This window comes from Gadus chalcogrammus, chromosome 13 (assembly GCF_026213295.1).
Source record: "Gadus chalcogrammus isolate NIFS_2021 chromosome 13, NIFS_Gcha_1.0, whole genome shotgun sequence".
NCBI lineage: Eukaryota > Metazoa > Chordata > Actinopteri > Gadiformes > Gadidae > Gadus > Gadus chalcogrammus.
The window spans coordinates 8255971-8282810 of NC_079424.1; the positions used below are offsets into that span (position 1 = coordinate 8255971).

A 26840-nucleotide genomic window follows, 5' to 3' on the forward strand; every position below is an offset into this window, starting at 1 on the left:
TTTTCTATAAATAAATCAAGCTACTTTAATTAGAAAGATCACCTTAATATTAAGGAATAGTTGAGTTTTACAATGGTCCAGTATCGTCGAAATGAGCCAAACAAAGCCATCATCATAGAAACAACATTTAATGTTAAATTACAGTATAAAACAAAAGAATCGGGAGACATTTATATTTCTGCGATCTACTTATTTACAATAGGACATTTTCACACACAAAAGGTGTGTAAAACAATCAAACAAATAAAAACTGCTGGGAGAGCAGGGATTTTGCATTTTTCTTTCCTGCGGCCAAACAGCACAACTTGGTAGCTACGCTCTCCTCAGTCATCGATGGTGGGGAGCCAGAACGCCTGGTGGAATACAAACAGGGTTAGCATGGGGCACGCATTTTTTTTCGGACCAGACCACAAATTCTTGGCGTCAGGATTAGCCTTACCATGTTAGAACAGGCACTTGCAAATGTCATGAACTTGGGGTTGAACTGCAGGCAGGTGACAGGCCCCGTGTGTTTGCCGTCCAGTAACGCCACCTTCAAACCACTCTCGGCATTCCACACGTGGATCTTTCCATCCTCAGAGCCTATTCATAAGATTACAGAGAACAACCAAAAAACTATTGAGAAATCTATGAACCCGATTTCAAGCATCTCCATCCCTATGGAAACGACATGTGTACATGTGAGGCAAAACATGATCTACATAATCAGACTGAGTCATGAAGAATAAAGGCGGTATGGCAGGTCAAACACTGGTAGCGGTGGAACCTGTATCATGCACAGAGAAAAATATGAATACATTTGACAAGCGCCGTCCGACATAAGAAAGCATGTCTTGGACTTACCGATCATAATAAACTGAGAATCAGGAGTGAACGATGCTTCCAACGCGACACCTTTACTGTTGTTGTATCCCTGAGAAACAAAACACAACAACATAAGCCAAACTCAGCCAATAGAACTTTAACAGCAGTTACATATGTATTTTCACAGGCAGACTTCTCCCTAGCTTCAAAAGATTATTTGTGGGCAGTTTCACAATTTATACAATTTTATGAATGCGAGTACACTTGAATTTTATGGTCCAGTAATAGACCCTGTGGGCCTATTACTGGACCATGGTCTAAATCTCCTAACTTAAACATACATATCTAGCATACATATCAAGGTGCATGCCATCCTATCACCCGACCACCCGTGCCTCTATGGGCCGTTTGTTAGTACATATTTGAAATCAAATAGCAAGAGGTTCTGCACCTGCCTGCTCGGATTGAAAGCGTCCATGAAGACGAACGACTTCTTACCCCAAAGGAATGAAGCACGGCGCCCTTGAAGGCATCCAGGAGCCGGACGGCCCCCCCGTTAGTGGAAAGAAGAATGAGCTTCCCGTCATTGCTGAACTTGAGTCCCGTCCACTCACACGTGCGATCGTATTGGAGCTTAAAGGTTGCGAAGGGACCCTGCGAGAGAGAGGATTGGTCAGTAAAGTGAACGAAATGGACGATGCACGCTTGTACTTTGTTGTCCCGTTTCACGCCGTTTGCATACATAACTTGTGTGCATGCTTCCCGCACCTCTCACCTTGTCGAAGGACCGCAGGTCGTAGAGCTTCACCATCTCAGAGTTAATCCCAGCGGCGAAGATGAGACCCTCTGGATCGAAGGAGCACACCGGCTTCCCCTGCAGGTGCATCAGGCCCTGGGTGGGATGCACAGCGCAACGTCAGACCCCACTCCGTACGTCATCGAGCCGCAGCATCGACCGCGATAATTAACACATTGTGACACGCATGATCTGGGACTTGCCTGGCAGTTGGGCGACCGCAGATCCCACAGTCGGATGGTTTTATCTAACGAGCCGGAGATGAACGTGTCGTCCACAGGAGACATGGAGAGGGATGTTACCCTGAAAACAAAAACAAACAAAAAAACGTCTAGAATGAGCTCTGGAATCAATTCAACAATGTATTTTCTGGCCGGGATTTATCCACCCACACCATTCTAAATCAGAGAGTCAGCCAAGTACCTTTTGCTGTGGCCAGGGAAGTAGCGGATGTATTTGTTGTCATGAAGGGATAGGTACCGAATCGTGTCTATGAAATAAAGTGACAACAGGATTATGTTTCAATAAGACCACACACCACAAGTGGATTAATGATCACAACTGACTGATTGATGCTCTAATATATGAGCTGAAGCAATCGTAATTAAAAGGTATCTTTAAGATATCCTTTCAATGCAAGGAAATTATACTTTTAGAACACCACTACATGTTCTATGTCTGCAGTATCACCAAAATAAATCACATTAATACATGCAAATGTTGTAGTTCAAATTACAAAACGTGTCACTCATAACCAGGGGTTAATAGACATGGATGCATTGATGGACAGTTGAGATGGGCAGGCACAGCCTTGGGCAAGGCAGTCACTTGTACAGTTAGCTCCTGTATGGGGCAGAATCATGGACCCTCAAACTGTACAAACAACTACCTCAGACCAAAGTGAGCAGTAGGTCCTCCAGACGTGATTTTTTTTTGATATCGTTCATTTGTGGTCTTACAGTAACGTTAATGCATTCAAAACGCCATGCACAAGCAATAACGACGGAAGTAAGTAGAGTGGAATACGTACCATCAATTTTATTGGAACTGTAGACCACAGTGTTGGCTGCATGTGTATACCTGATGAGATCGACTCCGTACTTTTTACTGTAGAGTGTTCTCTTTGGCCTGCAGATCAATGTGTAGGAAAATCGGTCATCAGAAATATTTCTTACATATTGTTACAATAATTTCAGACAATCCTTTGAGATAGTTTCCACGCAAGCCATTAAGCGCTCATATATTAATTCAAACATTCGAATAATGGCGCTGACTTCAACGTGAAAAGGCAGCAGTGCCAGTGCACACACTCATCCGGCTGCCCCCACCTAAAGAGCGGTATAGGGATTACGCGAGAGCGGGGTCGCTCTGCAGCGCAGCAGGCCCAGGAGGCTACTGTGGAGCTGCTAACTGGCTAACAAGACTAATAGCTACGTATTATAGGAATCATCGTTCTTACTTTCCCTCTTGGCAGTCGTATAAGACGAGAGAGTCATCGTCACTACTGGAAATAATGGTTTCCCCGTTGGAACTGAAGTCAAAGCAATTGATTTTGTCTGAGTTTTCCCGGAACACCTTCGCCACCCTGAAGCTTCGTAGCACATTGTCCGTTAGCTTCATGATGGCCTCTGTGTGGTTGGGGAGGGACGCAAACCCTCGATCTACTGTAAACTGCGTACAGTGGAACGGTACTTATTATTGCAAATATATAAAAACACCGTGATGTATTGTTTCTTATTTAGAATGATAATTCAAAAACTGTAAGAAAAGCCCGCCTGTGATACATGCATACACGGGAAGGCAATGGAACCGCCTCTTTACCTCTACGTATGTTAGGCGCATATTTAGGGAACATGCGCAGTGTCGTGAAAACATAATAAGATCTCGCGATAGAAAAACCCCACCTCCAGCACCCGTCCCTATCTTATAGTGTTATTGTATACAGTCAGCGCTGCAAAGTCTACAAATTCAACATGTCCACAAAATGGTAAATTAGTAATGAGGTTGTTGACAAAAAAACAATATGTTTCTGTGGCTGTTTGTTTGACAGTCAATAACGTGAAGAATTTAGCCTATCGACATTTTGTAAACGATGTGCTAGTTATAATTTAAAAAAGTTGTATGGCTGTCATGGCTTTATAATGCTGTTGTTGAACAACACACAATTCATTGAAACATTGTATGCCCTTTTACCTTTGGAAAAGGTTATTTTGGGGTGTTTTCAAGTGGCCTTTCACTTTAGTCCCTCTTCAATCAATTAACTGTCCGTCCATAACATTTTTTCCACAAAACCATTGGCGTTTATGATGACACGTTATCTACCAAGGGTTAAGAACGTGAAAAATGAATTGTGCATTGTCTCTTTGTGTTGTAATGATAGGCTACAACTGGTTCACATGTCTGGTGACACCACTTGTATACTATACGCCTCCTTTGCTGATTGTTGAGCTGCTTGACTAGATAAAAATACATATTTTCACTGAGATCAACTGGGTAATCGTTATATATGCACTATGGACAAGCCAGGTCAATCATTACACATTGGGTACACATCCAGCTCTTCACAATCTCCAGCCAGATTTGTGAAACACTGACCAATGTGCTTTTTGCGGTGCCAGCTCTCCGAGCGCACTTTTCCTTCTATCAAATCCCCTTTTCTTTATCTACACAGGTAGGAATTAAGACATTGTACTAACCTCCAGCAAGGAAGCATTGCTAAACATTAGAAGTCTCCACTTTATTTAAACCAAAGCATTGTTTTGTTAACCTTTTTCCTTTTTTTAGGAATTGCTCTTACAACCCCTGCCTTTTTGTGCTTCCAGCATCAACCTTTGCAACAGCCCATGGCGCGTATTCTCTCGCTGCTCCAGTCCCAAACGTTGGTGACCCTCACCGGTGTGAGGAGGACAGTCGTCTGCCGGATGTCCCTGGAGGCGCGGGCGCGGGAGCTGTTCGCCACGGCGGTGGAAGCGGTGCAGCCGGACGCGGTCGTGCGGCGAGGCGTAGAGCGGAAGGATGACTCGTTGGTCATCGACGGCCGCACCTTCGCCCTCCGGAACAACCTGCACCTGGTGGGCTTCGGGAAGGCCGTGCTGGGCATGGCCGCCGAGGCAGAGCGGATCGCCGGCGACCACCTGGTGAAGGGAGTGATTAGCGTGCCGCACGGGATTCAAGAGACCTTACGGTGTCATGGAAAGAGGTAGGCAGAAGCCCTGCTCCGTTCCCTTTGTAGACAGTTCAGCTATCAGACGGTATCACACAGTGCATGAGGTAACAACACAAACAGAGTTCAGATGTAATGGGACCCCTGTGTCTATTCCAGTCAGATGCTGTTAAAAGACAATAGTCGCATCAAAGTGATGGAAGGAGCTAAACACAATCTGCCTGATGGCGATGCCCAGCATGCAGCTCAGTGCATCAAGCAGTTAGCCAGTGAGCTGACGGAGAAAGACCTGCTGCTCGTACTGATCTCGGGTAGGGTAAATACCCAACACCAAACAGATAATCCAGGATCGCAGTTGGCAGGGTATTGCTTTCACGCCGTGCTTTCACATGTCTTGCAGGTGGGGGCTCCGCACTCTTGCCTGCCCCCATTCCACCCATCTCGCTAGAAGAGAAGCATGACGTGACCCGGAGGCTGGCCGGGGCCGGTGCCACTATTCAGGAGCTGAACACAGTGCGACGGGCCCTCTCTTTACTGAAGGGTGGGGGACTGGCCCATGTGGCGCACCCTGCTCAGGTAAGGGTTCTTTAAGCAATGGAATGCTGGTTATAAATAAACTGTAAACCCTCTCCTGACAGAATCAAATCAATCGTCTCCGCTTTTCCTCCCAGGTGGTCGCATTGATCCTGTCTGATGTCATCGGTGACCCGCTGGATCTGATCGCCAGCGGCCCCACGGTGAGGACCGACGTGTGGCCTGAGGAGGTCATCTCCATCCTACAGAGCTACAAGCTGTCGGACTCCCTCCCCGCCTCGGTGAAGGAAGTCCTCGGGCGAGGCAGCCCCCGTTGGGAGAACATTAGGGGGGAATCCGCGGGGAAGGGAGGCGTGCTCAACACGGTCATCGGCTCCAACAGCATCGCCCTGAAGTCCGCGGGTCGCCGCGCCCGGGAGCTGGGCTTCCGGCCCGTGGTTCTGTCGGGCGACGTGTGCGGCGACGTCAAGGCGGTCTCTCGTCTTTACGGCCTGCTGGCGCGATTCGCCTCCTCCCGCGAAGAGCCGGCCCCGGAGCTGGCGGCCGAGATGCTGCGGCTGGGGCCTGAGGTCGGGGTGGAGAGCTGGGACCTGTGCCGCACCATGCAGGTCCTGGACGAGGGGCGGAAGGAGGGCTGGGGGGCCACCTGCCTGCTGGCCGGGGGGGAGCCCACCGTGGAGCTGACGGGGAAGGGGCGCGGTGGACGCAACCAGGAGCTGGCGTTGCGCGTGGGACTGGAGCTGAGGGGGATGGAGCTACCACCCAAGGGCCCCATGTTTCTGAGCGGAGGGACCGACGGGCAGGACGGCCCAACGGACGCCGCCGGCGCCATCACCGACGGAGGCCTGTGGGAAGAGGCGCGGGCACAAGGGCTGGACGTTGAGGGCACGCTGAAGGACAACGATTCCTTCACGTTCCTCTCCAAGGTCTCCGGCGGCCACCGTCTTCTCTCGCCGGGATTAACCGGAACCAATGTGATGGACGTGCATATGCTGCTGCTCCCCTCGATACCAATTAGGATACCCAATGATCCCGAAGCTGATGACAGGTCTTTAAGGTATATGTAGAAGGTGTGGTTGAACTACTAATGAATAGCATTTCAGCAGCATGTTTGCTGCTCAGGAAATGCATTTAATATGATTGTTGTTTAAGCACTTGATATTTTGAGCCCTAACCCTAACAAAAGGCCCTATTCATGCACTTTTAATGAATGTAAGCAAATTACCTTTGACTGTTATGCTACCCTATTTTGATGAATAAACAGAATGTCCTAAAAACACTTGACCTATGACCCCAAAAATGGCTACGCAGGCAATACAAAAGCAGATTGCAGTTACTCGTGTTTCATTCAGATATTTTGTTTTTACATAAACGTTCCTTGTAATTGTTTATGGTCCAAATCAGGAAGATTATGGCAAGGTTCTTTGTCACAAGGTACAACATACATGGAAAAAGTACATTTTGAGTCATAACACAACATTTTTGGATTTGCCTGTTTGCCCTTGTAGGGCAGTGTAGCCAAATGTCCTTGCTAGTTCTATGACATTTATCATTTAGCAGATATGATTTATCTTCCAAAACTAACATAACACAAAATGTAAAATCATTTGATTACATAAAATGATAACTGATGGTAACCAAACAATTATTTTTTATAAGCCACAGGTACCCAGTTAAATTAAAATATTTAATTTCTTCAGTTTTTCACAAAAACATTTTGGGCATGATTAAAATAAAAATTTTAGTTTAGCATGTGTTTTTATTGAAGTTAGTACCAGTAAGAGTAAGGGTTTTTAAGAGACCAGTGTTATGGTGAACACGTGAACGCACACACCCACACACACACAGATGTATATAGAGTCATATAGAGTATATAGAGTCATAGTCGAGCAGATTTAGTGCTTTATTGGTTTAAGACATACAAGTCATATTTACAGTAAACTATGGTCTGTGATCTGGCTGTGATAACAACCAGGTGTCAAATATTAGTATAATAAGTAACATGATAGTATAATAACATGATATTATGATACAAACATGCCAGTAAGCCACCTCCACATGTAGCCCTGCCCCACCCATGTGCTGGCGGTGATCAGGGGCTTAAATCAGTAACTCATCATCTAGTGTTCAAACGTTAGATTCTAAGTTTAGTTGAGTTAACCACTACACACACACACACTCACAAACATACTCTCTTACACACACTCTCTGTCCATCTTGTGCAAAACATACTTGTGAAAAATATTTTGACACAAACGACAAAAAAAAGTCCCAAAAATTAAAGAGACAGTAAAAGTCCCTTATTTATGCTTCGTGGGTGGGGCTAAGGCAGCAAGTCAGGCATCTGATTCACCCTGCTTCTTCCCCTCCTCCCCTGCATCACTGTCCTCTGATTGGCTGTTGCTAAGCACCAGGAACTGTCCGTCAGAGGAGGGTGGGTTTGCCGGACGACTAGAGGCAGCAATCAACCGACTCTGCTCTTCCAAATCCTGAGAGAGAGAATGAGAGGGAGATAAAATGAGAGGAAGAGAGAGAGAGCGAGAGAGAGAGGGAGAGAGAGAGAGAGAGAGAGAGAGAGAGAGAGAGGGAGAGAGAAAATCATAACGAATATATAGTTTCAACTTTTATCTTGAACTGAACTGTTGGCATGCTCACTTAAGCTACTTACCTGTAGCCAAACGTTAGCTAGAAATCCACTAAGGACATGTTAGGGTTCAAAAGTTACCTTCTCGATCTGTCTCTGTTTACTAAGCTCCTCCTCCTTCTTCTCATGCTCCTTATTCTGCTCCTTCCTCTTCCGCGCCTCCTTCTTGTCCTACTCACAGACACACAAATATATATACATACATTATACACTGACAGACAGGCAGGGAGACAGGCAGGCACACAGACAGGCACACAGACAGGCACGCAGAACACTCACCAGGTCGGAGTGGAAGGCGATCTGCTTGGCTAGACCGATGCTGTCACAGATCTGAAACATAACAATTAATTATAGTAAAACAAGAGACTTTATACTAATACTTCTCTTCTTCTCTTCATTATTGTTGGACTACTTTACTATGTAGTTTATGTTGGTATATAGTTGAGTCTACCTTCTCTCCATCGTTGTTGGTCTCAAAGATGTAGCAGACAGTCCTGCTGCCGCTGTGGTCTTTGGAGTCCAGCAGGAACCCCAGCAGCCTCTTATTGTCCTGATGAGAAGCACTGTGGAGCACACTCTGCAGGGGGAACTGGACGAGAGACATAGGGAGATGAGGCATGGAGAGAAGAGAGAGAGGGATATAGAAAGTGATGAGGCCGAGAGAGATGAGACAGAGAGAGAGCAACGGTTTGGGTGAGAGGGAGAGTCACAGGCCTTGTTTACACAAGCTTACTGAGATCCTGATTCAGAGAGATATGTCCTCTGTATAAACACGCGGGAGCGGTTGTGCGAGTACACAACTGACAAGTCACACGCTAAGCTCATAAGACAACCGGTAGTCGACCAATATACAGGCAGGAGGCATCATATGCTTTTTATCTGGAACATTGCCACAATGTGCCCATCTTTCAAATGATTGTATGATTCCTAGACAATGCACTAATTGTAATAATCCAAAGCAAACTGGAACACCACTGCTTCCCTCCTCACCCCACAGACCAAGAGCTACGCCCCTTTATTTGCCCCTTCATTTTCCCAATTAGCCCATATCAATCAGTTAATTACTCCCTGCCCTGCCACACACTATTTAAGCATCACCTGTGACAACACCCCTTCCCTTTTGTTCAGAGACACTGGACACCTTGAGAGCTGTACCTTGAAATCCTTGTGTGCGTATACTAAGAGATAAACATCCTACCTTAGCCACACACACATCCTACCTTAGCCATACACCTTAGCCGCACACACATCCTAGCTAACTACCTACCTCCACATCCTACCTAACTACCTACCCATCACACCTAGCTACACATTAGCATCATACTTACCTACCTACCTACACACATCCATACAGTCCTGCTCGCACCTTTGGACAATAAAGCCTATAAACTTGGAACTCACCGACACCCCCATCGGTCTCAAACAAGCACTAGAGATTCCCAAAACGCCCTCTTCAACTACGTTCGCTAAATCTCCGCCCATTCTGAGATTTTGCAAACCATGTGTGTGTGTTGGGGGTTGCATGTAACCACATGAGTTTTTCGAGTCATTTATACAATCAAACTTCAACTTTGAGGTAGAAGCTAGATATTTATCTTGTGTAAACAGGGCCATAGAGAGAAATGAGAAATTATAGTGATGAGATACAGATAGACAGACAGCCAGACGGGCAGACAGGCAGTTCTTACCCTCAATCTGGTGACTTGTGTTTGTGGATCAATGAGCCTGAAAAGAACACATACGGCGGCCATTGTTACTTGAGGCCACAGCAGTAGTGTGTATTGATAGATTTTTATGGTTACTTGAGGCCACCGCAGTAGTGTGTATTGATAGATATTTATGGTTACTTGAGGCAGCTGCAGTATCGTTAATTGATAGATTTTTATGGTTACTTGAGGCCACCGCAGTAGTGTGTATTGATAGATTTTTATATGGTTACTTGAGGCAGCTGCAGTAGTGTTAATTGATAGATTTTTATGGTTACTTGAGGCCACCGCCTCAGTGTATAGTGTGTGGTTGTCATGGTTACTTGAGGCAGCTGCAGTCGTGTGTATTGAGTCGTTGTCATGGTTACTTGAGGAAGATGCAGTAGAGTATAGTGAGTGGTTTTCATGGTTACTTGAGGCAGCTGCCTCAGTGTGTAGTGAGTCGTTGTCATGGTTACTTGAGGAAGCTGCAGTAGAATATAGTGAGGGGTTGCCACAGTTCCTTGAGGAAGCTGCCTCAGTGTGTAGTGAGTGGTTGCCACGGTTACTTGAGGCAGCTGCAGGTGACCAGCAGGTGGGACTCGGTCATGCGGAACACGTTGTGGATCGCCCTCGCCGCCAGGATCTGACGCATCGTCTCCCCGATCACGTGACCCTGCTCCCCGGTCACATGACCCGTGTCCCCGGTCACGTGACCCTGCTCCCCGCTACGCACCTCCATGCTACCCAGGAAGCGCACTACAAACAGCTGGTGGAGGATTGAGTCTACACACACACACACAAACACATGTTAAGATGGGAAAGCTGGAGACATCGCCGAGCAAAGCTGATCCTCATCAGAGGTCGTTCACCATGGTAACACTGCGACCGGGGCATGGGAATTAATTAATGACCGATGGACAGATGGAGAGACCGACCTGGGTTTTCCTCTTCACTGATTTCTCCTGACTCTCCGAATGGGTTGCTCCTCCTGCTGAACACACACACACACACACACACACACACACACACACACACACACACACACACACACACACACACACACACACACACACACACACACACACACACACACACACACCAGTATATATTAGCCAATCTCTGGTCAGTATAAATCAAAACCCAGTATCTATCAGCCAATCCCAGCTGAGCGTACCTGCCGTGGGTGGGGGTCCGTGTCTGGGCCACGTCCCCCTCGTTGGCGGGGCAGATGATGTCAAACTGTATGGGCGTTTCCGGGGCGACCAGCGCGTCGAACGAGAGGGCAGAGAGGGCGGGAGAGATCTCTGATCCCACAGAGCTGATGCTGCTCGCACGCCCTTTACTGGGCCTGGGAGAGAGAGAGAGAGAGAGAGAGAGAACCCCATTAACACTGTATAGGTCAATTCATTATTTTACCTCCAGGAACATATTTTTTATATGTGTATTGTTTTGCGGCATTCCTGCACAGTGATACGTGACACAGCCCTGGAAAGTTTAGACTCATGACCTGACAAGTCATTCTCTGGCCTGGTCACAGACAACACTTTGATTAAAGGAAAACTTCTGGATTTCTCATCATGATCAATTTGGTTCTACGGGACTAATGCGGATACAATTATTTTTTATCGTGTATTGAGGGAGAACTCTGCAGCCGTTATCGGTGAAAACAGGCTACGATGTAATCCTTTTGGGCAATTATGCACCATCAATGTACGTCCTCTAAAACTCACTGTATGCCTTGCACTTACATATTTGCTTTATTTTCTAATCGTCCATTACGAAAGAGGGACCATTACCCGGCAGGCTTCATGCTCTCGTGTCTCTGTTGGAAGGAGGGAGAGGGGGTGACAGCCTCCAGTGCTGATTGGTTCACTCTGGCCGCCAGCTCCTGCCACAGGACAGCCAATAGGAAGTAAGGTTTCATCAGCCAATGGCAGTGTGAGAACATTATAGATATGTAAAAAGAAAGGGTTCTGACCTCTGCGTTCTCACTCAGGTAAATCCTCTTGGAGATGTTATTGATGGTGGAGATCCACTACGCAGAAAGATAAATAAGTTATGAATTAATCCTAAAAACATAAAACATTTTGTTTGAATAGATTTGTCTCGTACATAAACACGTGTATGAAAATGCCTCACCTCTTCACATTCTCTTCTGTTTTCCGCCTGCAGCGTTGCCACTCTGAGCAATACATCATCAATATATATCAGTACATCATCAATAATAACCAATAACGATCAATATAACGTCATCAACTATCAACACTAATCACTACCTATCAATAATACATCATCGATTACTATCAATAGATAATCAATAATTACTATTAATAGATATCAATACATGATCAATAAGGGAACAAGGAAGGGGGCTGGAACCCGACAGAGAGTGGATTGGTGATGTAACAGGAAGTCCTACTTCTTGCCGTCGAAGGAGGTGATCTGGAAGCAGAACCGCCGGTCGTCTGAGTCCACGGCCATGACGGAGCAGTTATCAATATCCATGAGCAGCCCGCCCGCCACCTCCCCCCGGCTCTGCCCCATCAGGTTACCCCCCTGGGTGAAGAAGTACTGCCGTTCCCACGACGACGACACCAGACCTGTTTTACTGACGCACACAGTTTACACGTAAGAATTGGTCCCAGGTTTACACACTTCAATGCATAATACAAAATAAGAGTCATGAGCATAAAGTCATTAACATAGAGGCACTGAACATAAAGTAATGCAAATAAATGTGTCAACAAAGGTATTTTCATAAACAAAGGAAAATAAATATTGCAAGGACGAATATAGGAAAGGTTTAGAAGTTGTAACAAAGGTAGGCCTTGGCACTTGGTGGTTTTAAGGTGTGTGTGTGTGTGTGTGTGTGTGTGTGTGTGTGTGTGTGTGTGTGTGTGTGTGTGTGTGTGTGTGTGTGTGTGTGTGTGTGTGTGTGTGTCTTACATGCGTTTATACAGGTACCCCTGTTTCCTGGTGAGGTTTCGGTTGAGGGGCGTGTGCGTGGGGTCAGGGTCGGTGGGTACATACAGGAGGTCACATGAATCCTCCATCTCCTGGATTGTCTGCTGCATGGAGCCCACCTCTGTCTCCATCTCCCTACGCACACTACACACGTACACACACACGCACTTCTCAGTCTCCCTACCCATGCTTCACACTTGGCTACTATCTTAAATTCATTCGACAGTGTTCCAATGGTTTTATAGTGTTCCTGTGTCTACCCATTTCATTAACAATTTCCTTCAGTGATAAAAGAGATTCGTCACACAGCTGGTCTGTATTATCAAATAGTACAGCTGCTGTAGCTACAAATGGCACGGGAGCCTCTTTCATTTCAAAATAGCCGAACGGGACGAATCTCCTTTCACATTTTTTGCTGAAAAAGAGAAAAAGGACTGATAGATAAGTGTTTCTGCCGTTTAAAGATGCGGGATACAGTGGATCCAGACTGTGTGGTTTCTGGTATCCAGAAGTTTACACCATACTGTCTCTGTACGTTCCTTCTTAACTCACAGAAACCTAATGGAGACCCACTTTATATATTGAAGGAACGGTGATGTTTCAGAAGGATGAATATAAATGAATTTCATTCAATTCATGTAGGCCAAACTTCAGGAATTGGTTTGGAGCAGAGGTCTAAAATACCACTAAACAGATTTGTGGAGCATTTACCGGTCAAGACAGATCAAGTGTAAGATAGGACACACCCAAATCGAATTTGATTTATAGACGGTCTTTCCCTTTCCAATCTTAAAAAAAAGAAAAACATTGAATGAAAAATCTTTTTTAAGAAGCACCCTTCATAACTTTAAGCCCAGGTGTGTGTGTGTGTGTGTGTGTGTGTGTGAGGTGTGTGTGTGAGGTGTGTGCATGTACTTCTGGACGCTGGTGCCGATTGTTGCCAGGAAGTCTTCCCACTGCTGAGTCAGGTTCTCTGAACCTAGTTTAAAAAAACTGCTCTACACAGACACACACACAAACACACGTTACGGGTTATACATACTTCATATGGTATATTCGTGTTATATATAGTACCCACATGAGGTACCTGTGCCTGCATGTATCCCAAGAGTGGCTCCAGGAGGCTGATCTTCTTCTTGTACTGCAGAGCGTTGAGGGAACTGAAGTAGTGCATCATGGTCTGGTGCTGCTTCTTACGTGCTGTGTACACATCCTCTATGACCTCCAACCGCACCTGTAGAATATAGAAACATCCTCTATGACCTCCGACCTCACCCTTAGAATATATACACACACCCTCTGTGACCTCGCCTGTAGAATACATACACATCCTCTATGACCTCCACACAGAACTCTAACATATACACACATTCTCTATAACCTGTAGTATTCACAGGTAATAGGTAAGTAATGTGTATATATTATAAGAAAGACATACCCTTTCATTATCTCTCTTCTTGGACAGACGACTGTATCTGTTGTTAGCCATGTCATGATCTGCAGAGAGGGGGACAGGCAGAGAGAGGGACAGGCAGAGAGTTGTTTTAGTTTTTTTTAAATGGAGATAGGATAAATGTACAAACCTTTGGACAAACTCCAAAGCCCAAACATCAGAATATTGTTTAGCGATCACAATACTATTATTGATCAGCGTATTGATAACTCACCGTCACTAGAGATCTGGAAAACCTCCTTCAGGGTCAGGATTTCTGGAGAGACAAGACAGGAGAAAGAAAGACAGGGGAGGGAGAAAGACAGGAGAGAGACAGAGAGACAGGGAGAGAGAGAGAAGGACAGACAGGGCAGAAGAGACAGAAGGGAGAAAGAAACATGTGCATAGAGACACAGACAGGAGAGAGACACATGATTGAGAGACATACAAGAGATAGAGAAAGACGGGTGAGAGAGACTGGGTGTGTGTATGTGTGTGTGTGTGTGTGTGTGTGTGTGTGTGTGTGTGTGTGTGTGTGTGTGTGTGTGTGTGTGTGTGTGTGTGTGTGTGTGTGTGTGTTTACCCTTAAGGTCCCGTTCTTTGAACTGTGTGATGGGAAACATCATAGCATCTGCCAGCTGCGTCGAGAGAACTGCATGAGAGGAACTCAACTAGAGAGAGAGAGAGAGAGAGAGAGAGAGAGAGAGAGAGAGAGAGAGAGAGAGAGAGGGAGAGAGAGAGAGAGAGAGTCAGCCCCACAGACTGTCTGACCACTGTAAAACCAGCATATATCAAACTGCAGTCTCTTATGAATGTAGTTTCATGGACGACAACTCTTATAGGTCAAGGTTTCCTCACCTCATCGATGACTTTGGCAAACTGCTGCAGTGTGGCGCTCATCACCTCGTCATCGCCCCCTAGAGGAAACCGCTGGAGGTACAACAACAATATCTGGTCAGACTGGTTCAGCCAGGGACTCGTTTTATTCAGCAATTGCCAGATATAATAGCATCGGCATAATAGGTGTGTGTTTCATGCAGAGGCGTCGTCAGCCCCTTTTTACTGGGGCACATGCCCCAGTAAAAGTCTCCAGTGCCCCAGTAAAATTCCATTGATCATTATTAAATTCATCTGCAGAAGCGCCGCTCTCGCTATGGAATCGGCAGGATTCATCAAGTGCATCTCCTGCTGCCTCGGGAGTCTTCAGTCGAGCCTGCCTCTTACCAGCCAATCAAAAAACGAAAGGGGCTACATAAAAGCCAATCAGAAAATAGCCCTATTGTATCTGGGTAAGATTTAACGCAACAACCAATGAAAAAAAAGTTATTTACGGATTCGTCCACGTGACTCTTCTGAAAGTGTGTAAAGTATGACCAAGTGTTTCTTTCTGTTCAATAGTCTAGATAGAACTTTATCAATCCCCTGTAGGAGAAATTTGTTAATAAAACAATAATGGTAAAAAAAATAAGGAATCTCCCACTTCCGGCTTCCATGAAAGAGAACCATACTAATTCACACAATAGCGTTGATGCAAATCTAGCATTAAAGGTTAATTTAAGGAAGTTCTCTCCAGTCACGCTGAAACTAGTTTGCTAGTAGTAGCGCTTTAATTTGCAGTGTAAGAGAATTCTGGGAAATCTGAATGCTGACAAAATTCTCAGAATTCTGACACTGCAATTTATTTGCACGCTACGACTAGTGAACTACTTTAAAAAAAAACTCGACACTGCGACCAGGCGACAAATGACTGGTGAGAACCTTCTTAAATGAACCTTTAATGCTGGATTTAATTATCAGAATTCGGATTTTATCCAAGTATTCTGACTTTATTATCAGAATGCTGAATTTTATCTCACAATTCAGAGTTTATTAGCCTATTAGATTTCTGAATTAAAATTCTTGTGATGAATAATCTACATTTGTACAGTCGATGTGCAGCACTTTAATTCCCGTCAACTATGTTTTCTAACACCAGCATTTCCACAACTATGCTCATGTTCGTGACTGCTATACAAAACCATTTATAGTGCATCTATTTTTCTGCTGGGTAGTGATAGTCGCCCTAAATGCAGCTTTAATTTGGGCTCTGATTCTGAATAAATGCCGCTGCTGAACTGTGTGAATAAATAAAGGGAACTGAAATCTAAAGAAGACACGTGGTTTTGATGTACCGTGAATTCCAGCTGAAAGTGGAACATTGCTGCCTTCAGGGGAAATTAATGTAACCTAGGCATATTGTAAGTAGCTTTCAATTCCTTGTTTTTTTGTTGATCATGTTTCGTTGGAAACCACGGGAGCTGGAAAAAGCCCAGAGTAAGTCATCTCCTTTTTTAACGTTACAACAAATTCACAACTTGTTTGACACAAACAATGACAACTTGATTGCTGTTAAAGAATGTTGCCCACACCAGTTTTTCAATACTGAGCGTCTGTAGCCTGTAGTTTTATAGCACACACACACACACACACACACACACACACACACACACACACACACACACACACACACACACACACACACACACACACACACACACACACACACACACACACACACACACACACACACACACACCATGCGTGCACGCACACACGCGGAAAATGAATAATGAATGAAAAATTGTCTGTCTTCAAAACTTGAGGAAGTTTTAGACAAAAACTTCCTTAACACAAAAAAGGAAATTATGGATATACAGGGTGTTTTTAACATACTGGATCCAACAATGATCCCAACATTGACACAGATAATTCAGATCATTGCACTCACAATTCCTGTAAACAGTTGTAGTTGTGAGCGATCTTTCAGTGTGTCGAGAAGGCTCCACAACTGGCTTAGGTCAACCATGGGGCAAGGAAGGCTTCACCAACTTTCTCTTTTGTCCATTGAAAAGGAGCAACTATTCAAAGTGAGTCAAAGCCACGTTATTGACCGCTTTGCCACCATGAAGGCGCGGCGATACAGCTTAATAGTGAAAAAATAATCATTTAAAAAGGCTCTATGCAGTAGTGTATGGCCTTATTTAGTTTAATTTAAGAGCTTTGATGGTTCTATAACATTTTCCAGGTTGATTGGTGGCAATGAGCCACCTCACCTTAAGTCAGAAATTCTATTAGTTTTAAACCTTGTTTCTTGCCTTTTTAGTACATGTCGTTCTGGCAAAATTATGCTGTTTCCACACAGCTTCTAAATAAATATAGATGTGTAGACTTCTCCTGATAAAGAGGTGAAGGTCATAAAGAGACTTTTTGTTTATTTGTCAGTTACCTTATTTGTAAATCTTTGAGATGTGTATGTGTTTAAATAAATATAATTGTACGGTACTCATGAATCCATCTTTGCGTCTTTGCCTTTACCAGTGCTATAAAATATCCTACAGTATGACAGTGACAACAATTTTGAAGCTCGTACATACCCTTCTGTATCCATATATTTCATATTGTGCACACGTAAAAAAAAATGTTGGCAGTTGGGGGCCTGTGCCCCAGTAAAACTCTAGGTCTAGCAACGCCCCTGGTTTCATGTAATCTCAGCTTGCGCTTGAGGGATATAAAAGTAGCAGTAGCAGTAGATATAGCAGTACCTAGCACCAGAAATATTACAGTAGAACTACCGTATTGTAGTAATTTTGTAGAATATGTAGTATTATTGCTGTACATTTTGTAGTAGTATTGTAGAACTGTAGTATTATTGCAGTTCCTGTAGTAATACTAGAAGATTTATCACAGTACCTGTAGTAGTACTAGCAGTATCATAGGAGTACTAGTAATAATATTGTAGTAGCACTAGCAGTAGTATTGCAGTATCTGAATTAGTGCTCGTAGTAGTTCAATACTATAGTAGTACTAGTAATAGTACTATTAGTAATAGTAATGTCGTAGCACTAGTAGTATTGCAGTATATTAAGTAGTACTAGTAGTAGAACTACAGTACTGTAGTATTACTAGTAGTAGTATTGTAGTAGTGCTAGTAGTAGAATTGCAGTACCTGTGTATCATACTCGCGTAGGAGTTTGGAGGTCAGGTGAGTCGCAGCACTCAGCTCATTCTGTAACACAGGAGAAACAACTGGAGCAGTCTGTCTGTCTGTGTGTGTGTGTGTGTGTGTGTGTGTGTGTGTGTGTGTGTGTGTGTGTGTGTGTGTGTGTGTGTGTGTGTGTGTGTGTGTGTGTGTGTGTGTGTGTGTGTCTTTTTATCAGTGTACCTGTGCATGGTAGATGCGCTGCATGGCGTCGTAGAGTTGTGAAGAGTAGTTGGATATGGCTGCTGCATCTTCCTCAAACACCCCCAGCAGAGATCGAGTCTGCACACACACACACACACACACACACACACACACACACACACACACACACACACACACACACACACACACACCTTAAAATCAATACAACTAAACCATACCTCATTCTCCAATAAAGTGCCACGCCTACCTTGTTTAACTTCTAAGTAGTATAACTTCTAAACCTCTCCTTTATTTGTCCTTGCTTTGTTCACACCTTTTTGTTTATGACTTTATGTTCATGTCTCCATGTGAATGTCTTTATGCTCCTGACTCTTTTTTATTATGTATTGAAATGTGTCTTCCAGCTCTCGGAGAGCTGTCTACAATATATTTGATTCATGTATTTCATTTGTTATTCTGTCATTTGTGAAGTGACACTTTAATAGAATGTACAGACTTACCAGTAGAGAGGTTGCTAAATAAGAAGTCAGGTCATAACACTATATTGTAGTTAATTGTTTTATTTAGCATGTCAGGCAAAACTAATTGCGTGGCATGTATGTTGTACTGTTGTTTTCATTTCTTTCTACAAATATATTATATTTGCACATATGAAATGAATACATAAACCCATACAGTAAAGACAGACCTAGCTTTTTGTAGTTACTCCTACTACTCCTGTCAGAGAACAGATGTAATTTTGCAGGAAAATGTCTACCGTTGCTTTCCACAATTTTACTATTTATCTCGTTTAATCTCAGACAAGGGAAAGAAAATTATTATCCTGTAGGAATGGACAAGGAGATGCTAGCCTTCCAGCTAAGGAAGTAACAGTAAACCGAACCTGGTGTCAGTACATTTAATCGACACTTGGGAAAAATTCCATCTGGTAAAAGACCCGACCCAATATTAACAACTTTTAAATAAATCTAAACGTTTAAATAAATATTAAGATAAGGGTTTAACAGACGCCAACCTCGGAGTGATCATCGACCAGTCAAAACAAACAGTAGGCTGGTTGGCTTCACATCTGACAGTTACCGCTAACAGGCTACTTAGCATAGCTTAGCTTAGCATAGTCTTTGATTCTGGGCGACTCTGTTAGCGTGCTAGCTGGGTGTTTAGCTCCTACCTGCGGGCTATCATCGAGTGTCTCCTCTATCGGGAGCTTCTCTATCCCTGGCATGGCTGATAGCTATCGTCGGGTGGAAAACCGCTGCTGCCGACTGCTGAATAAAAGACAGTTTGTTGGAAAGCTCTTTATAAAACACAATTTGTTCGATAACTGCTGAATAAAACCCAGTTTGTTGGACAACTCCTCCTTTTCCTCCCCAGATAACAACAAACTGAGCAGCAGCCCTACCCACATTACAGACAATCACCCCCCTCGCCTGCTCCTCCTCCCGGGTAGCGCAGAAACACTGACCCCAATCGGTCTCTCTTTCACCAACCTAAAGCAGCAGCCTGTTTGGGTTTATTTTACTGAAGGTATTTATTTCACACACACAAATGAATGCATTTAAACAGATACGGATACGGATAATGATAAATATATTCACAGTGGTCATTCGAGATCATAATGAATGCTCAAGAAAGCCAATTTTATAAAAAATATATCTAAATAAGTACTTTACTTTATTTAGGCCTGTTGTGATGTATAGTATTTGATTTAGTGTGTTAAACGGAATCTATGGTTCTTAACAACCAAATACTATAATTTGACCATCTATTAAAAGTAATGGTTTAATTTGTCTCAAATCAACTACATTTATCATTCCGTTAGGAACCTTTTTCGTATGGTTACAAGTTAGGACATCTGTGACAACATACAAGTTGAAGATATAAACAAGTGCATGTAAACAGCAGTGTCAACTCTCCACATCTGGCCTAAAATGTGGTCCAGGGTCCACCAAGACGGTTGACAACCGTTCAAGTAGGCAAGAACCAAACCTTAAATAACTATGACTGGAGTATTCTAATGGAATTGGGAACAAAACTTGATATGGCACGCTTAATGATACACACACACACACACACACACACACACACACACACACACACACACACAATGTTTATCAGGGCTGGGTTTCGTGCTGGCTGTACAGGTCATGCTCCCTGAACAGGATGTAGTCCTTCAGTCGCCGGGGCAATGGCAGGAGGCTGATGAAGACGGGCGCCCGGAGCTTACGGAGGCCCAGACGTCTGCGGATGGCCAGGCGACAGAGATGCTGCAGGGAGCGGGCGCTCTCTAGAGAGACAGACAGGTACAATAGATATAGTTCATATAGTTTAAAACAGGACTACAATATAGTATGACCTTTAATATATGAATGTATCCAACTGTAGCTAAAGGGGAAATAGCAGCAGAAACAAAACAGCAATGTATGATAGAGGGATGATACAGAGATAATACGACGGATGATGGAGCGATGAGGAAGGGAGGGAGTGAGAGGATGATGATGATGGAGGGATAAGGGAGGGTAAGAGTATGAGGATGATGAAGGAGGGATGGAGTGATAGGATGATGATGGAAGGATGAGGGAGAGTAAGAGTGAGAGGGCGATGAAGGAGGAATGGAGTGAGGGGATGATCATGGCGGGATGAGGGAGGGTAAGAGTGAGAGGATGATGACGATGGTGATGGTGATGATGATGATGGAGGGATGAGGGAGGGATGGAGTGAGTTATGAGGGATTGTAAGAGTAAGATGATGATGATAATGGAGGGATGAAGTAACAATGCATTGAGAAGCTGATGATTGAGTGATGAAGGAGGGTTAAAGTGAGAGCATGCTTATGTAGGCATGAATGAGGGATGAAGAAGGAGAGGGAGGAGGACCTTACCCTGGATGTGACAGATCTCCGCCCATTGCTCCTGCCCCCTGAGGGCTGATTGGATCTGCGAGCAGAGGGTCACATGATCTACATAGTCCAAAAGGATCCGGACCACATGACCGGTCAGGTGACGGAGCCAGGAGATCGTCATCACTTCACAGAACTTGAGAGAGAAGGAGAAAGAGACCTTTACACAGAACTAGAGTTAGAGAAAGAGACCTTTACACAGAACTAGAGTTAGAGAAAGAGACCTTTACACAGAACTAGAGTTAGAGAAAGAGACCTTTACACAGAACTTTAGTTAGAGAAAGAGACCTTTACACAGAACTAGAGTTAGAGAAAGAGACCTTTACACAGAACTAGAGTTAGAGAAAGAGACCTTTACACAGAGCTAGAGTTAGAGAAAGAGACCTTTACACAGAGCTAGAGTTAGAGAAAGAGACCTTTACACAGAGCTAGAGTTAGAGAAAGAGACCTTTACACAGAACTAGAGTTAGAGAAAGAGACCTTTACACAGAACTTTAGTTAGAGAAAGAGACCTTTACACAGAACTAGAGTTAGAGAAAGAGACCTTTACACAGAACTAGAGTAAGAGAAAGAGACCTTTACACAGAACTAGAGTTAGAGAAAGAGACCTTTACACAGAGCTAGAGTTAGAGAAAGAGACCTTTACACAGAGCTAGAGTTAGAGAAAGAGACCTTTACACAGAGCTAGAGTTAGAGAAAGAGACCTTTACACAGAACTAGAGCTAGAGAAAGAGACCTTTACGCACAACTAGAGAGAGAGAGAGAGAGAGAGTGAGACCAACAAACAAACAAGAAGTTGACCGACAACTAACTAGCTGCCAGGTTACCATGGTATCTTTGATAACAGTATCGCTCCAGCCCTCATAATCGTCAGGTACATGGGAAGCGTCTCCATAGCGGCAGTCAAAACAGCGTTTCACGTCGTACCCATAGTTACACAGCATCCTTAGTAACACCTGGAGAAAAAACTTCCATTGTGATTTTTTCTCAGTTTGCAAACGGAACATGAATAATACTTTAAAGGGGAACTATAATAACTATTGAACAATTTTATGATTTTTATAAATTAAATACAAACACAATTAAACCCTAATTGGGTGGTTTTTAAGGAACCCAGATCCCGAGCAGTCTTACAGGGTCTTACCGGGTCTCCTATTGTGTCTGAGGATCTAAGGAGATCTAAGGATCTCCAAGGGATCTAACACAGTTTCTAAGGGTCTTCCGGGTCTCTTATTGTGTCTAAGGGGTCTAACACAGCGTCTAAGGGTCTTCCGGGTCTCACAGGGTCTTGGAGGCCGTACTGCAGAGCGGAGGGGTAGTGGGTGGTGTTGACCGTAGAGTAGTAGTTGACGTTGGCTCCGGACTGCAGCAGCAGGTGGATCAGCTCAAAGTTACCCAGACGAAGCGCCATCTATAGGAAACACAGTGTCACTGCAGGGAACAGATACTAACACAAAATATCAGATACAATAACCCTAGGCATAGAGACAGACAAACAGGCAGGCACACAGACAGACAGACAGACAGACAGACAGACAGACAGGCAGACAAGTAGACAAGTAGACAGGTAGACAGGCAGATCTAACCTTAGTCCTTATTGATGCCTCACACTTTTAATAATGTTCACTCAGTCTGTCAGAAGGATTGTTGTTACGAACAGGTGTGGCTAGCATGTGAGCAGGAGTCACTAGAGTTAAGAGGTGTGTTGGTGTTCACCGCTGTACCTGCAGACAGCTGACCGGGTCCTGATTGGTCCGGGCTCCAGCGGCCAGCAGCAACCTCACTGAGGCCAGGTCGCTGTTGGAGACGGCGTAGGACAGCGCAGACCTCCTCTCGTCGTCATAGTTACGGCGTACACAGTGATGGAGCATGAAGTTAGGGTCATAGCCTGCGTCAAGCAAGGCCTGGGGGTGATCAGACAGCACGTCGTTAAGGCTCAGTACCAACAATCATACATGGTCACCGCAGTAACCAGTGTACTGCCATACCGACTACAGTGTTCACATGGTAACTACGGTAAACAGGTTACGGTCAATCTGACCACCATATCTGCATGGTCGCTACAGTAACCAGGTTATGGTCATATTGACTATCATGTTTACATTGGCGAAACGGTAAGCAGGTTACGGTCATCCCAACTGCTGTGTTTACATGGAGACTATGATCAACAGGTTACGGTGATACTGAATACCTTGTTTACATGGTCACAACGATAACCAGGCTACAATCATACTAAATACCGTGATTCCATTTTGAGGGTAATCAGGTTTAAACACAAGTAAGTTTAAGCATGTGCATAGGTGCGTGTGTTTACCTTGATGCAGAATGTGTGTCCCCCACCTGCAGCCGCATGTAGAGGACTCATCCCGCTTTCCTCAATACACACCAGAGACGTGCACGGAATCAACAACTCTACAGCCCTGTACACACAAACATAAAGGAGAGCAAATTAGAAAGTGGATACAGAGATGGCTCATTAAGGAGCAGGTAGTGATCAGACAGTACAGAGACAGGTCAATAAGAAGCAGGTAGGGGTTAGACAGTAGAGACAGTTCAATGAGGAGCCAGAAGGGGTTAGACAGAACATAGGCATGTCGTTAATTAGCAGGTCGGGGTTAGACGGTACAGAAAAGGGTTATTAAGAAGCAGGTATTGGTTAGGAAGTACATTATACACAGGTTATACACAGGTTATAAAGGAGCAGGTAGGGGTTGGACAGTAAATACAGAGACAGCAGGTAGTGTTAAAGAGGTCATACTGAAGCAGGCAGTGTTAGACAGCGTTGAAGCAGCAGGTAGACAGGGCCTACTCCAGGTGTCCTCGGTGGGCAGCCCGGTGGAGCGGTAGGTGTCCAGTGAGTTTGGTGACGTTAGCATCGGCTCCGTGTGCTAGCAGCTGCCGGATGATGCTAGGCACCCCGCGCGCACACGACTCGTACATTATGGACGCCCCGTCCTTGGCCTGGGAGGACACACTCGCCCCTAGAGCAGAAAGACAGGCTGTCTGTGTTTGTGTGTCTGTATGTCTACCTTGCCATAATGCCTGCCTATCTCACCTGTCTCCAGCAGGGTGCTGACTAGGTGTTTCTGCTTGTCTCACATCTCAGCCTGTCTCTCTGACCATCTGTACGTCTGTTTATCTACCTGTATATCTGTGTGTCTCTGCCTGTTTGTCTGTCTGTCTGTGTGTCTGCCTGTTTGTCTACCTGTATATCTGTGTGTGTCTGCCTGCCTGTCTGTCTGTGTCTGTGTGTCGGCCTGTTTGTCTACCTGTATATCTGTGTGTGTCTGCCGGTCTCACCTCTCTCCAGGAGGATGCTGACTAGGTCTGTGTGTCCGGCCAGAGTGGCGAGGGCGAGGGGTGTGAGGTCATAGTTGCTGCGGGGGTCCACCTGACCTCCGACCTCCAGCAGACGGAGCAGCGTCGGCAGGCTCCCCTGCTGGGCCGCCTCGTGGACGGCCGTCCTCCCGTACACGCCCCTCTGGTTCACACTGCAGCCGCCAGACAGCAGCACATCCACCAGGTCAGGGCGACCAGAGCGCACGGCTGCAGACAGACAGGTTGAGAGGGAGACAGACAGGCAGAGGGACAGACAGGAAGCCAGAAAAGCAGTCCAAAATGTATGTGTTTTGGAAGCGCAATTGATTGGACAAGTTTTCGTTCATTCAGCCAATCAGAGTGTACCAAGCTGTAGGGGTGTGTCCTTGTTGTTGTCTGAGGTGTCGGGCCCCGCCCCCTGCTGTAGCAGGTAGCAGACGTTCTCCTTTAGGCCCCGCCCCACCGCCACCATGAGGGCCGTCTGCCCACAAACATTCCGACACTCTAGAGTGCCATTCCCGGACGCTGGATCAGATCAGATTAGATTAGTTTCAATTTGATTAGATAAAACTAGCATAGACTACAATGGCATATAATAGGATAGACTACACTAGAAAATTAAATAATAGATTATATTAGACTAGATTAGAGATTAGATAAAATAAGAGAGTAGAATAGATATTAGCACTCTAAAGTGTATAAGGCATCTCTATATGTGAGCTCTACAGTGGGTTATGTACCTCTGTATGTGAGCTCTAGGATGGTCTTGTTTCTCTGTGCCGCAGCCTCGTGAAGTGGAATCCATCCAATGCTGTCTGTCTCTTTCAACCGGTCTTTCTCTCCAGCACATAGCGCCTCGAGCAAGCTCTCATCACCTAACAGACAGACACAGACACAGACACAGACACAGACAGACAGACAGACAGACAGACAGACAGACAGACAGACAGACAGACAGACAGACAGACGGTCTCAACCCTGATCGTACTAAAATCATATCCTAACCATAACCTGAGATAAAACCTCATCCTCACCTTCTCTGATTGCTCGGAAGATCTCTTTGCTCTCTGCAGAACTGCTGCTCCCTCCCAGCCAACCAGAGACAGGGATGAGGTGAGAGCACATAAACATATACATACTATATGCACACATAACATTGTCCATGATTCAAAGTAATACAACAACACCACAACATTAGATCCAGAACCGGAAGTAAACAAGCAGACGTGGGCAGGACCATAGTGGTTACGCTGTTTGGCTTCCAGACCAATGGTTCTGGGTTTGAGTGACTAAAGAGTCAACTAGATCAGTGGTTCCCAACCTTTTTTCCTTGAGGACCCCCCTGCCAGGGTCCAAGACAAGCAAGGCCCCCCCAACCCTAACTCCGACCCACATACACACAATAAAAGAATAGAGTGATTCATTTTAATTACAAACTTTTATTTGCAAAAATAAACAGCAGTTGTAGGCTTTTGTTCTTATTCTCTTGCTCTTACACTGTATATAGACAGACACAGTGTATACAAATATGAACAGAAATTATAACTGCAAGGACATTTAACTATCTCTTTTCCTTTAACAACTGACAGGTGAGTGGACACACACACCTTCTTACATAGGGAATATACTTTTAGTAGTGTTTAAGCACTTTGGCTTATACATATAGCTCTGTCACAGATCTCATTCAGACAACAAAACAGGGGTAGTCTTTTGATATTCACATGCACATCATGTCAGTGAAGGTTGGGACACAGCTATACACGTTTATGTGTAATAATTACAAGAACAGTAAACATCAATAACAGTAAACAAGTTATTCCTTACGTTTTTTTTACTCTGTGCCAGTTCATTCATTCATAAACTAATCATGGCTACCTTGGACTTGCATACCTTTGACCAGGGATGCGATGTCAGGTGTGATGGTTGTGACAGCCAGTCTAAAGTCCTGGTGGACATCAAGTCTGTTTCTGGCTTTTGTTTTTATTGTCACAAGGGCACTGAATGCCGTCTCAGACAGGTATGTAGTGCTGAATGGCAGAATAACCCTCCTTACTGCGTGTTTGGCCAGTCTGGGAGCAACAGCATGTCCTTTGACAATCCAAAACTTTTGGAATCCGTTCTCCTGTAAGTATTTTTTTGCCACAGAGTCAGCCTGAAGATCACAAAGCTCATCTTCACAGCCGAGGTATTCCACATCCTTGAGGGTGAAAGTGTAGGGGTCCACTACCCACGCTTCCTTTGATAAGTACTCACTGATGTCTGCGAAGCGGCTTTTAATCTCCTCGCGTAGCAGGTTCAGGTGGCGGGTAAACTCGGTGCGTAAAGACGCACACACAGCGCCAGCAGACTGTTTCAGCAGCAGTGGAAAGTGATGCAATTCCCCGTTTGACATTTTTTGAACTCTGTAATCCAGTT

At 44.8% G+C, this 26840-nt stretch overlaps 4 protein-coding genes across 8 annotated transcripts in view; 1 reads left to right on the plus strand and 3 right to left on the minus strand.

Annotated features, from left to right (window-relative positions):
• Positions 1–106: 106 nt before the first annotated feature.
• wdr82 (WD repeat domain 82) lies at positions 107–3446 on the minus strand. The gene is made up of 9 exons (XM_056605690.1): positions 3060–3446; positions 2631–2728; positions 2024–2090; positions 1804–1903; positions 1580–1696; positions 1303–1458; positions 844–913; positions 440–582; positions 107–353 (listed from the first exon to the last, which is right to left on the minus strand). Exons 1-9 carry the CDS (start codon positions 3218–3220, stop codon positions 324–326), a joined length of 942 nt encoding a protein of 313 aa, XP_056461665.1. The 5' UTR covers positions 3221–3446; the 3' UTR covers positions 107–323.
• Positions 3447–3474: 28 nt separating this feature from the next.
• Positions 3475–7051, plus strand: glyctk (glycerate kinase). Of its 2 annotated transcripts, none has more exons than XM_056605674.1 (5): positions 3475–3587; positions 4423–4799; positions 4923–5074; positions 5164–5339; positions 5435–7051. In XM_056605674.1, the coding sequence occupies exons 1-5, from the start codon at positions 3585–3587 to the stop codon at positions 6362–6364; spliced, it is 1638 nt and encodes a 545-aa protein (XP_056461649.1). In that variant the 5' UTR covers positions 3475–3584; the 3' UTR covers positions 6365–7051. The 2 variants fall into 2 exon arrangements, with proteins under 2 accessions (XP_056461649.1, XP_056461648.1); XM_056605673.1 differs by lacking the exon at positions 3475–3587 and adding an exon at positions 3992–4271.
• Positions 6965–19670, minus strand: appl1 (adaptor protein, phosphotyrosine interaction, PH domain and leucine zipper containing 1). 2 transcript variants are annotated; one of them, XM_056605668.1, is made up of 22 exons: positions 19380–19598; positions 18227–18325; positions 18011–18070; positions 14884–14955; positions 14609–14696; positions 14261–14302; positions 14032–14090; positions 13681–13827; positions 13509–13591; positions 12576–12737; positions 12049–12237; positions 11769–11811; positions 11608–11664; positions 11426–11517; positions 10804–10977; positions 10565–10617; positions 10196–10412; positions 9630–9666; positions 8393–8530; positions 8221–8271; positions 8023–8112; positions 6965–7786 (listed from the first exon to the last, which is right to left on the minus strand). In XM_056605668.1, exons 1-22 carry the CDS (start codon positions 19431–19433, stop codon positions 7634–7636), a joined length of 2160 nt encoding a protein of 719 aa, XP_056461643.1. In that variant the 5' UTR covers positions 19434–19598; the 3' UTR covers positions 6965–7633. The 2 variants fall into 2 exon arrangements, with proteins under 2 accessions (XP_056461643.1, XP_056461642.1); XM_056605667.1 differs by having other exon boundaries at positions 6966–7786; positions 10565–10620; positions 19380–19670.
• Positions 19671–19722: 52 nt separating this feature from the next.
• Positions 19723–26840, minus strand: part of asb14a (ankyrin repeat and SOCS box containing 14a) — a 10393-nt gene continuing 3275 nt past the window's right edge. Inside the window, exons 3-13 of one of the 3 annotated variants that reach the window (XM_056605670.1) lie at positions 25460–25500; positions 25166–25300; positions 24792–24950; positions 24408–24653; positions 23917–24088; positions 23422–23527; positions 22832–23011; positions 22390–22518; positions 21935–22063; positions 21090–21243; positions 19723–20495 (exon numbers count right to left, since the gene is read on the minus strand). In XM_056605670.1, coding sequence (XP_056461645.1) covers positions 20323–20495; positions 21090–21243; positions 21935–22063; positions 22390–22518; positions 22832–23011; positions 23422–23527; positions 23917–24088; positions 24408–24653; positions 24792–24950; positions 25166–25300; positions 25460–25500 — 1624 coding nt within the window. In that variant the 3' untranslated portion in view covers positions 19723–20322. Of the gene's footprint in view, positions 20496–21089; positions 21244–21934; positions 22064–22389; positions 22519–22831; positions 23012–23421; positions 23528–23916; positions 24089–24407; positions 24654–24791; positions 24951–25165; positions 25301–25459; positions 25504–26840 lie in introns of all 3 variants that reach the window. The other 2 variants (XM_056605669.1, XM_056605671.1) reach the window with 2 other exon arrangements.

Coding starts and splice junctions, on each gene's coding strand:
- wdr82 (XM_056605690.1), bottom strand. CDS start 3,220: ATGAAGCTAACGGACAATGTGCTACGAAGCTTCAGGGTGGCGAAGGTG. Junction 2,729..3,059: donor TACGACTGCCAAGAGGGAAA/GTAAGAACGATG, acceptor ATTGATCTGCAG/GCCAAAGAGAACACTCTACA. Junction 583..843: donor TTCTCAGTTTATTATGATCG/GTAAGTCCAAGA, acceptor TCTTATGAATAG/GCTCTGAGGATGGAAAGATC.
- appl1 (XM_056605667.1), bottom strand. CDS start 19,433: ATGCCAGGGATAGAGAAGCTCCCGATAGAGGAGACACTCGATGATAGC. Junction 10,978..11,425: donor GAGAGCATGAAGCCTGCCGG/GTAATGGTCCCT, acceptor TCTCTCTCCCAG/GCCCAGTAAAGGGCGTGCGA. Junction 10,413..10,564: donor CAGTGAAGAGGAAAACCCAG/GTCGGTCTCTCC, acceptor GTGTGTGTGTAG/ACTCAATCCTCCACCAGCTG.
- glyctk (XM_056605673.1), top strand. CDS start 4,107: ATGCACTATGGACAAGCCAGGTCAATCATTACACATTGGGTACACATC. Junction 4,272..4,422: donor CCTTTTCTTTATCTACACAG/GTAGGAATTAAG, acceptor TTGTGCTTCCAG/CATCAACCTTTGCAACAGCC. Junction 5,340..5,434: donor ATGTGGCGCACCCTGCTCAG/GTAAGGGTTCTT, acceptor TTTTCCTCCCAG/GTGGTCGCATTGATCCTGTC.